Here is a 12,522-nt window from a genome sequence, read left to right on the forward strand (position 1 = left end):
CCAGCCAGAAGAGCAAAGAAAAAAAAAAATAAGGGAAGGGTTAAGGAACATGTAAAAAAAAAAATTTAAATGAGAGCTTAAAAAAAATTCTGGACAACATGAAGTATAATAATATTCACATCATGGGAATACCAGAATGAGAAGAGAGCAAGCAAGGGATCAAGAATCCATTGAAGAAATAATAACCAAAAACTTCCCTAATCTGGTGAAGGAAAAAGACACACAAGCCCAGAAAGTTCAGAAAGCCTCAAACAAGATGGACCCAAAGAGGCCTACACTGAGACACATCATAACTAAAATGACAAAGCTTAAGGACAAGGAGAGAATTTGAAAAGCTGCAAGAGGAAAGCAGGTAGTTACCCACAAGGCAGCACCATAATTGTCATCTGATTACTCACCAAACACATTTCAGGCCAGAAGGAAGTGGCATGAAATATTCAAGGTGATGAAAAGCAAGGACCTATGACTAAGGCTACTTTACCCAGCAAGACTGTCATTTAAAATCAAAAGGGAAATAAGGACCTTCCCAGACCAGAAAAAACGAAAGGAGTTTGTTAATACCAAACCAGTACTGCAATAAATGTTAAAAGGCTTGATTTAAGAAAAAGAAGAAAAAGAGAAACAAACAAACCAAAAAACCCAAAACAGTCTAAGAATAAAATGTCACAAAATACATATCTATCAATAATCATCTTAAATTTAAATGGTTTAAACACTCCAACCAAATGACACATGGTAGCTGAATGGATAAGAAATAAGACCCATATATATCCTGCCTTCAAGAGACATACCTCAGATCTTTCGATCAGATGGAAAGATGGAAAAAGATATTTCATGCAAATGGAAAGGGAAAAAAAAAGCTGTGGTAGCAGTAATTTTTTCCGACAAAATAGACTTTAAAATCAAGGGTATAGTAAGAGAAAAAAAGGACACTACATAATGATAAAGGGAACAGCCAAAAAGATTATATAACCTTAGTAAACATTTACGCACCTAACATTGCAGCACCTAAATATGTAAAGCAAATACTGATGCACATAAAGGGAGAGATCAACAGAAATACAGTCAGTCGGGGACTTTAACACACCACTGACTTCAATGGATAGATCTCCCAGGCAGAAAATCAATGAGGAGATTGGCCATGAATGACACACTATATCAAATGGAGATAATTGATGTCTTCAGAACATTTCACCCCAAAGAAGCAGAATATACATACTCTTCAAGTGCACGTGGAACATTTTCTAGGATAGACCACATGTTAGTACACAAAAGAAGTCTCAATATTAATTGAAGAAGATTGAAATCATATCAAGCATCTGACCACAAAGCTATGAAACTAGAAATCAACCACAAGAATACTGAAAAACACAAAAAAGACATAGAAGTTAAATAACAGGCTATGAAGCAATGAAAGGGTCAACAACAAGATCAAGGAAGAAATCAAAAGATACTTTGAAACAAATGAGAATGAGGACACAAGAATCCAAAATCCCTGAGACACTGGGAAAGCAATTCTAAGAGGCAAATTCGAAGTATTACAGACCTATCTCGAAAAACAAGAAAAAGCTCCAATAAGCCATCTAACTTCAAACAAAGGAACTTGAAAAAGAACAATCAAAGCCCAAAGTGAGTAAAAGGAAGGAAATAATAAAGGTCAGAGCAGAAATAAATGAAATAGAGTCTAAAAAATAATACAAAGATGATTCTTGAAACAATGAATCCAAGAGCTGGTTCTTTGAAAACAAAAAACAAACAAGACTGATAAACCTTTAACCAGACTCATCAAAAATAAAAAAAATTTAAAAAAGGAACCAAATAATTAAAATCAGAAAGAGGAGAAACAACTGACACTAAAGAAATACAAAGGACTATAAGAAATTATGAACTATATGCCAACAAACAGAACAACCTGAATGAAATGGATATGTTCCTAGAAACATACAATCTTCCAAAACTAAATCAAGAAGAATCAGAGAATCTGAATAGACAGATTACACCTAGTGAAACTGAAGCAGTAATCAAAACACTCATGAAAAAAACAAAAGCCCTGGACCAGATGGCTTCACATGGGAATTTTACCAAAATTCATAAAATTCAAGAGCAGGGAAGTCTCCCAAATTCATTTTACATGGTCAGCACTATCCTAATTCCAAAACCAGAAAAAGAAAATATAAAGAAAGAAAATTATAGGCCAATATCCCTGATGAACAGAGATGCTAAAATCCTCAACAAAATATTAGCAAACTAATACAGATAGGTATCCAAAACATCATACACCATAATCAAGTGAGATTTATTCTAGAAATGTAAGGTTGGTACAACATTCACTAATCAATAAATATGATTCACCACATAAATAAAATGAAGGATAAAACCACATGATCAAATCAATAGATGCAGAGAAAGCTTTTGATAAAATCCAACACTGATTTGTGATAAAAACTTTCAGCAAAGTGGGAATAGAGGGAACATACCTAAACATCATAAGGGCTATATATGACAAACCCACTGCTAGCATCATACTCAATGGGAAAAAACTACAGGTGTTTCCCTTAAGGTCAGGACCAAGACAGGGATGTTCGCTTTCACTTTTCTTATCTAACACAGTACTGGAAGTCCTAGCCACAGCAATCAGACAAGAAGAAATAAAAGGCATCCAAACTGGAAAGGAAGTAAAACTTATTATTTGCAGATGACCTTATACTGTCCATACAGAACCCCAAAGAGTTCACCAAGAAACTACTAGAACTGATAAATGAACTCAGCAAAGTATCAGGATGCAAAATTAATATCAAGAAATCAGTTGCATTTTTATATGCCAATAACTAACAAACAGTAAAATAAATAAAACAATCCCATTTACAAATGCTACAAAAAGAATACCTAGGAATGAACCTAACCAAGGATGTAACAGACCTGTACTTGGGAAACTATAAAACACTGAAGAAAGAAATGGAAGAAGATACAAATAAGTGGAAGCACATACCATGTTCATGGATAGGAAGAATTAACATCATTAAAATGTCCATACTACCCAAAGCGATCAACAGATTCAATGCAATTCCCATCAAGATCCCAATGATGTATTTCATAGAACTAGAACAGATATTTCAAAAATTTATATGGAACCACAAAAGGCCCCACATAGCAACAGTGACCCTGAGAAAGAAGAACAAAGTTGGAGGAATCATGCTACCTAGTATGAAACTATACTAAGGCCATAATAATCAAAACAGCATGGTATTGGCATAAAAACACACAGAGATCAATGGAACAGAACATAGAGTCCAGAAATAAACCCACACCTTCACAGTCAATTAATATTTGACAGAGGAAGCAAGCACATACAATGGGCTAAAGATAGTTCAATAAAAGGTGTTGGGAAAATTGAACAGATATGTGCAGAAAAATTAAACTAGATCATCTTCTTATACCACACATGAGAATAAATTCAAAATGGATCAAATACTTAAATGTTAGCCCCTAAACCATAAAAATCCTAGAAGAAAACATAGGCAGCAAAATCTTGGACACTGCTCATAGCAGTATTTTATCAGATATATCTCCCCAGGAAAGGGAAACAAAAGAAAAAATAAATGTGACTACATTAAACTGAAGAGTTTTGGCACAGCAAAGAAAATCATCAACAAAATAAAAAGACAACCCACAGAATAGGAGAATATATTTGCCAATACATCTGATAAGGGGTTAATATGCAAAATTTATAAAGAACTTATAAAACTCAACACTCCCCCCAAAAAACCCCAACCCAATTAAAAAATGGGCAATGGACCTGAATAGACACTTCTCCAAAGAGGACATACAGATGGCCAACAGACATCTGAAAAGATGCTCAACGTCACTGATCATTAGAGAAATATAAATTAAATCCATAGTGAGTTACCATCTTATACCCATCAGAATAGCTATCATCAATAAATCTACGAACAATAAGTGCTGGCAAGGATGCAAGGATGTTGAGAAAGGGGAACCCTTTTGCACTGTTTGTGTGAAAGCAGCCACTGTGGAAAGCAGTATGGAGATATTTCAAAATATTAAAAATGGATCTGCCGTTTGACCCAGGAATCCCATTTCTGGGAATATATCCAAAGGAGCTCAAAACACTAATTCAAAAGAACATAAGCACCCCTATGTTCATTGCAGCATTATTTGCAATTGCCAAGATATGGAAGCAGCCCAAGTGTCCATCAATAAATGAGTGGATAAAACAACTATGGGACACTGACATAATGGAATACTACTCAGTCATGAAAAAGAAGAAAATTTTACCCTTTGTGACAGTATGGATAGACCTAGAGAACATTATGCTAAGTGAAATAAGCCAGTCACAGAAGGGCAAATACCATATGACTTCACTCATATGTGGACTCTAATGAACAAACTGAACTAACAAGGAAAATGCGGGCAGGCTCTGGTAGAGAGCAAGATAACAGCAAGTTGGGGTGAGGGGTGGTGAGGGAGCGCAGGGATTGCACAAAAAGGAAAAAGGACTCATGGACATGGACAACAATGTGTTGATTGATGGAGGGAGGGAATTAAGGGGGATTAATGGTAATGGAAAAAATATAATAAAGATTAAATTTTTAAAAAAACAGAAAAAATACATATCAATTTATCAAAATACTATATTGGCAAGGCTACTCAACACTACAGTGACTGCTGAGATTAATTTAAGATAACATAAATAAATGCAAAGATATATTCATAGATTGGTAGATTAATATTAAAATATCAATTCTCCCCAAGTTTACATATAGATTCAAAGTAATCCCCAAATAAACCCCCATGTTTTGTGAAATTATGAGTTGATTCCAAAATTTATATAGAAATGCAAAGGTTCTTGCATAGCTAAAACAATTTTGAAAAAGGAAATAAAACTGAAGAACTTACAAAACTGATTTCATGACTGCTTTGAAATCTGCAGTAATCAAGTTTTAATATAAGAACATACAGATCAACAAAGCTGATGACAAAGTCCAAAATTATATCCTCATACACATATATGATCAACTGATTTGACAAAACTGGCAAGGAAATTCAATGAGCAAAGGAAAGTCTTTGGGAAAAAAATGGTGCTGATATTCATATGAAAAATAAAATAAGCCTTTGCTCTTACGTCATACCATCTGATAAAGTTAACTTAAATCGACCACAAACCTAAATACAAGATCTAAAACTATAAAACTTCTAGAAGAAAACATGGTAGAAAGTGTTTGCTATAAAAGCTTTAAAAACATCTCTTTGAATGACAGTATTAACAAAACATAAAACCAAGCCATAAAGTAGGAGACTACATTCATAGTACATGTATTTGACAAAGTACTTGACCCAGAATATATAAAGAATTCTTGCAACTCATTCATAAAGTAAAAACCTAGTTTTAAAAATGGCCAAACAAGCATTTCAGAGAAAAATAGAATTAGCTAATAAGACTAAAAGATGATGTTCAATACCAGTAGTCACCAGGTAAAAGTGTATTATGACTATAATGAGATACTATTACACACCCATTAGAAAAACTATTACAAACAGCAACAATATAAGAGTTGACAAAGATGCGAAGAAAGTAGAAATCTTATATTGTTGTGGGAATGCAAAATGGTACAATCACTTTGGAAAATACTTTGGCAATCTCTTATAAACTTACACACATACTAAACATTAGACCTAGCAATTCTATTCTTAGGTATTTACCCAAGAAAAATATGAATGAAATGAAAACATTATCTACACAAAGTTTATGCACAAATGTTCACATCAGTATTATTCATCACAGTCTCAAATTGGAAACAACTCAAATCCACTAACAGGTAAATAAATAAACAAATTGTGACATAGGCACACACTGGAACGCTACTCGGCAATAAAACAAGAATGAACCACTTAAAAAAAAATGCAATAACATGGATGAATTTCAAAAACAGAGCTGAGCCAAAGAAGCCAGACAAAGACTATACATTCCCCAATAAATTTTAAAAAGATTATAATTCTATGATTCCATTTATACAAAATTATACAACATATGAAACTAAAGTATAATGACAGAAGTGCATTAGTGGTTGTCTGCATTCTGAGCTCAAAGAAGCAGGGGGAGACAAAGTGGCTTTCTAGGTTAATGTAGATGTTCTTTATATACATACCTATATTTGGTAAAATCAATCTGCACACTTGATAAAGTTGATTTAAAGATCCCTCTAAGCATTTGTTCAGTGAAATGGGGCAGAGAATGTTTAAAACAAGGCAGTTAATGTTACAGACTGGTTATAAATATTTATAAGAAGCTACAAACAATTCAGAATTAAGATAAGGTTGGGGAAGGCTTCATCATATCTTTGGTACTATGTAGACAAATCACTTTGGGAAAAAAGATTCAAGTCAATTTTTAAAAAATTTATTCTAACGGAAGGTTAAAATAATGATATATAGAACTGATTATGGTATAGTTTTGAAAAACTCCTTCCAAAGAGGAGCTTTTTGGGGTGAGCAATCACTGCATTTCCTCATTTCCTTTCTAATTGTAAGAGAAAGACAAAACACCATAGAACTCAATCTGATTGATCTTTGATGGGGTTCTATAAAACACTTTTTAAAAAAATTAGCCAAAACCCACTTACTAGCATCATTTTGTTTAGCTTTACTCAAACCAGGCTATTTACTGCACTTTCTGATCATAACTGGTATTGTATACTTATGGTACAAACACCTCTGGTGTTTGAAATGCTACATACAGAGTGGCACAGAAGAAGTTTGTGGCCAGCACTTCTCATTACTTTTTAGACTTGGAGTCATATTATGATGACCTTAATTCAATTTAGATACTATGTTTAGGAACCACAGTCCCAAGAATTCAGGGCTGGCAAATGATGTTCCCCACCCCCAAAAAGTAAGAGTTTTCCATCTCAAATAATACCCTTACAGATAGTTTTGGCCACATATCATCTAACAATAAAGCAAATTCTATTACTTTTTGGTTAGGGCTCCCAAGTTTTATTATGAGTCCCAGATCTTCTATTTATAGAAAAGTACAATTTGCAAAATATGCTAGCAGCATACTACATTACCTATCTATATTTTGATTTAAATTTCCCAATGATTCTGTTGATATAACGCTTGAGTTACACATGAATAAATGAAGTTCAGAATCATGACAGCTGTGATTCAGAGCTGGATTATTTTGACTCCAAAATCCATATTCTTAAGTACCATGCTACAACACCTCAAAAGGAGAACTCAACCTCGCTGACAGGTACTATATAAACTTGGAAGAAGAGTGACAGCATAATTTTTAAAACTCCGTTTACCTTCAGGGGCCTCAGAGCACCACAAAATTTTGTCCAACAGCTGTTTTCAATGAATTCTAAGTGTCTCTCTCTCTTCCTAAGTGTTCGTAACCTTTCTTCAAGTTGTTTTAAGGTGCGTCTATCCCTTGCTGGCAAAGGTCGACCATCTTTGCTCTGCAAACAATAGAACAAAAGTAAAATAGTTTTTACCATTAAGGTATAATAAAGCAACCCATCAGATTTAGCAGATCAGGCAATGAAAACTTTTTAGGTTGGATGCGACTCCTTATGCATATTTACAAATTGAAAATAGCTGACAGTTTTGAAGTGCCAATATACATATCTGAACTAAGATCAGCATCAAAATGTGGGTGTGTGTTCATTTAATAGTAAATTTCCTTTTGATCCCTGTTTTCCAAATATATGGTATAAAGTTATGTGGAGAGAGAAAATACTTTTAAAAACATATGTTTTATGGGATACTTCATGTAGTACATTCAGTTATTCTTGCTTGCCTCCCAGATATCCTTTATCTTAACATATTTGGCCCCACTCCTCTTTCTTTGGTCAAGTGACTGTACTTAGTATGCCTAAACTGATGCTTCTCAGCCCCTTATTCAAATACCAGCAGAGAGATGTAATATTTCTATGTGGTATGTAGAGGTTTTTACAATTGCTAAAAATCAGCACTTTCTTATTCTCCAAGTACATTTGCAAATGAGTCATGCTTTCTTTGGTCGACTTAAACTAACTCCCATTTATTTCCCTGTGATGCTTAGTATAACCATGAGCCTGCCTTTCTCATAGCGTCTCACAGACACACTTTTCCTGTAACTCCCCTGCCCCTAAGTTATCTGCAACTGGATACAATAATAAACAATAACAAGACAACTGCCATGTATAAAAAAAAGGTGAAATGTAAATTTGTTTTATTGGAAGGAACAAAAAATATTTACATCAGATTGCATTTTCAAAATGTAAAGAGATTAGATATGAGAATGTTAACACCCCTATTAAGGTTAAATAGGTTCTTAGCAGATACACAACATATTGCTACCCAGCATATCCTAACTCAGCCATGATCTAAAATCATAGATATGATGAACACAATCCCTGAATACCCTTTAATGAAGAGGTTTACACAGTTATAATGATCTCCTGACATTACGGCGCTGCCAATGCTCTTCTGGAACCTGTCATCCTCTTCCATGTCTTACCTTACTGCTTTACAAGCTTTATCAAGTGTAACAATCATCTGAAAAGTTCGTTAAACACAGATTTCTAAACCTTACCCCCAAGAAAATATGATTTAGTAGGCCTTGGGTGGGGCCTAAATTTCCATTTCTACCAAATTCCCAGGGGATGCTGCTGCTACTGGCCTAGAGACCATACTTTGCATGTACTGGACTATATTTAATCTTCACTTCTTTAGGTCAAGTACATTAGATCAAATTATATCCCCCCAAAAAGGAACCTTTCATAAAGGTACTCTCTGAAGGACAGAGGAATAAAATAAAAACTCCCTTCTGGAAGACAGATGCAGGTAAAAATACTTCAGTGGTGCGGTATGAAAAGGGGTCAGTACTTTAGATCTCAACCATAACCTCCATTCTATTATCAAAAAAATACCAATAATGAGGTCGTTTTATTTCACTCCTGGCTTTCAATAAGTCAGGAAGAAAAAAATAGTAAACTGATTTAAAGGTCCACTATAAACAAACTCATCATCTACCTACTTGGTGAATGCTTCAGTAGAGTGAAGGATGGATGCCCAGTCTGCTTTGCCAACTGACTAAACTAATATAAGAATAATTTTGGTCAGAGAAACAAATAGTAGTATAGAAACCCAGCAGTCAACCAATTATCTAATTTGAAAAAAATAAAAGTAGTTATAAAGTTTATAAAGGCATACCATTTTTTAAAAAAAATAGTAAAGCTTCCCTTTAACATTGTCCCCAATCACCCCTCCCCTTCCCCGTGGTTATCACTGTGAAGCAGATCAGTGGCCTTCTACATATTCTCTATGTATTTATAGATATGCATATATGAAATATAGTTTTCATTGTAAACAATAGCTAACATTTCTTGAGCACAATTCCTATGCCTAAACCTGACCTGTTACATTTATTCTCCTTAAATTTTCAGAATAAAAGGTTGGGTGGGTTAAAGTATTGTATCAGAATAAAAGTTTGAGGTGGGAAAACGTACTATAAAGATTAGATAAGGAAAATAAGGCCCACAGATATTATATGCATAATCTGCTGAGCCAGACCTTGAACTGAGATAGCCTGATTTTGTAAGACATATCCTTCAAGCTGTATAAATCTACCTCATTCCTTTTCATCACTGCACAGCCTATTATACCATGGTATCTTAATTTAACAAAATACCTGATTTTTGATCATTTAGATCATTTTCCTTTGGGGGGGGTGGAGACATTAATAATGTGCCTGAGTATCCTTATTCATGGGTCCAAGTGTATACATACAATCCAGTAGAACAGTTTTCTATGTGAACTGTTGGATTAAACTTTAATTATTAAAAGGTATGTGTTTGTGTGTATAAGCAATGTCACAACATTCAATTTTTTTAAAAAAGCTTTATATTTTATATTCTCACAATATACCATCTCCAAATTCTCATTAATACCTGCAAAAGTAAACATTTTAGAGTTCTAAAGGACAAAAAAAAATGTACTGAGTTATTCTTTTTATCACATCTCTGATTGTGAGGATGACCATTATCCTGATTTTAGCACAAAAAGTCCCATGTTCTGAAAACCTGCTCAGGTCCCAATACTTTATTAAATAAAAGTGGCAAGAAAAAGCTTACAGTTTTTCACCATTGAGTATGATATTTGCAATATACTGTCTTTAGTGTGTTGAGGTACTTTCCTTCTATACTCATTTTATTGAGGTTTTTATCATAAATGGATATTGAATCTTATCAAATGCTTTCTCTGCATCTATGGAAACATAAATTTTGTTTTTCACTTTGTTAATGTTGTGTATTACAATGACTGACTTGCAGATGTTGAGCCATCCTTGCATCTCTAAAATAAGTCCCACTTGATCATGGTGTGTGATCTTTTTAATGTATTGTGGTATTTCGTTTGCTAATACTTTGCTGAGGATTTCTGCATCAATTTTCATCAGAAATACTGGCCGATAATTTTATTTTTTTGTGTTGTACTTGTCTGGTTTTTGTGCAGGGATATGTTGGCCTCATAAAATGAGTTAGGAAACGTATCCTCCTCTTCAATATTTAGGAATATTGAGTAAAACAGGTACTACATTTTTTTTTTTGAATGTTTGGTAGAATTCACCAGTGAAGCCATCTAGTCCTGGACTTCTTTTTTAAGGCGGGGTGTGATTTTTGAATACTGTTTTGATCAGTCTACTCAGAATTTCTATTTCTTCATGATTCAGCCTAGGAAGGTTGTACAATTCTAATAATTCATCCATTTTTTCTCAGTTGTCCAATTTAATGGTATATAGCCTTTCAAAATATTGTCTTATTGTCCTTAGTGTTTCTGTGGTATCCACTATAACTTCTCTTTCATTTCTGAGTTTATTCAGAGTCTTCTTTTTTCCTACTAAGTCTTGTTAGAGGTTGGTCAATGCTGTGTATCTTTGTGAAAAACACAGCTCTTAATTTCATTGGTTTTTTTAGCCTTTTTAAAAATTTATTTTCTATTGAATTTACTGGGGTGACATTAATTAATAAAATTATATAGGTTTCAGGTGTAAAATTCTACAATACATCATCTGTATATTATATTGTGTGTTTACCACCCCAGGTCAAGTATCCTTCCATCACCATTTATAACTCCTCATACCCTCTTCTACCTCCTCCTACCCTCCATTCCCTCTGGCAATCACCATACTGTTGTCTGTGTCCATGAGTCTTGTTTTGGGGGGTTTTTTTAATTTGCTTTGCTTTGCTTTTCTGCTCTGATTTTTATAATTTCCTTTCTTCTACTTACTTTGGGCTTCATTTGTTCCTCTTTTTCTAGTTTCTTAAGGTGTAAGGTTTCAGATTTTTCTTGTTTCTTGAGATAGGCCTGTTTGCTATAAACCCCCCTTTTAGTTCTGTTTTTGCTGCATCTCCAAGATTTTGGTATGTCATATTTTCATTTGTCTCCATGTATTTTTTATTTCTTCTTTGATCTAATAATGTTTAATCTCCATATTTTTGTGATTTTTCTAGCTTTCTTCTTATAGTTGATTTCGAGTTTCATATTGTAGGGATCCAAAAATATAATGAAATTCGTTTTAGTCCCAGCACATACCCTTGAGTGTTCCATTAGCACTTAAGGATGTGTATTGTTACTTTTGGATGGAACGTGCTGTATATATCTAATAAGTCCCTATGATCTTATGTGCCATTTAATGTCTATGTTTCCCTGTTAACTTTCCATCTATATGATCGATTCATTAAATGTAAGCAGGATGTTAAAGCCTCCTACTATTATTGTGTGGCTGTCAATTTCTCCATTTAGCTCTGCTATTAATTGTTTTATATATTTTGGTGCTCCTAAGTTGGGTGCATTATTGACAAATGTTACGTCTTCTTGATGAATTGTCCCACTGACTATTACATACTGCCCATCTGCGTCTCTCAGTATATGTTTTGGCTTCACGTCTACTTTGTTTGATATATGTAAAACAACACATGCTTTCTTTTGGATATCACTTGTTTAAAGTATTGTCTTCTATCCCCTTGCTTTGAGCCTATGTTTGTCTTTGGAGTTGAGCTGTGTCTCCTGATGGCAGCAAATAGGTGGGTCTTGTTTTGTAATCCATCCAGCTCCTCTGTTACTTTTAATTGGTGAGATCAATCTGTTTAGATTTATGGTAATTAGTGATATATAAGAACTTACTACTAATATATTATCTTTTGTTTTCTGATTGCTCTATATCTCCATTGTTGCCTTTCATTTGTGTCTCTCTTTCAGTTTAGTGGTTTTCTATAATGCTTTTCTCTGCCTCCTCTTTTTTTATGTTTTACATCTGTGATCTGGATTTTTGTTTTGTGGTTACCTTGAAATGTATACAAAACATCACACAGATAAAATAGTCCTTTTTCTTCTGATAGCATCTTATCTTCATTCATCTATACAAGTTCCATCCTTTTCCTCCTCCTCTTGTTTTTTGTTGTCACAAATTCTTCTTTTTATGTTGTGTTTGTTACTAAATTGAAGTAGCTATAACTTTTA

At 33.9% G+C, this 12,522-nt stretch overlaps 1 protein-coding gene across 1 annotated transcript in view; it reads right to left on the reverse strand.

The window, feature by feature from the left end:
* The window catches only part of LMBRD1 (LMBR1 domain containing 1), a 110,404-nt gene that overhangs the window by 37,532 nt on the left and 60,350 nt on the right, over positions 1–12,522 (reverse strand). Inside the window, exon 9 of the mRNA XM_054569552.1 lies at positions 7,326–7,478. Within this exon, the coding sequence (XP_054425527.1) occupies positions 7,326–7,478 (153 nt within the window). The remainder of the gene's footprint in view (positions 1–7,325; positions 7,479–12,522) is intronic.

The sequence above is a fragment of the Pteronotus mesoamericanus genome, unplaced genomic scaffold (assembly GCF_021234165.1).
Source record: "Pteronotus mesoamericanus isolate MK-2021 breed Mesoamerican mustached bat unplaced genomic scaffold, CSHL_Meso_final contig_20, whole genome shotgun sequence".
Classification (NCBI taxonomy): Eukaryota; Metazoa; Chordata; class Mammalia; order Chiroptera; family Mormoopidae; genus Pteronotus; species Pteronotus mesoamericanus.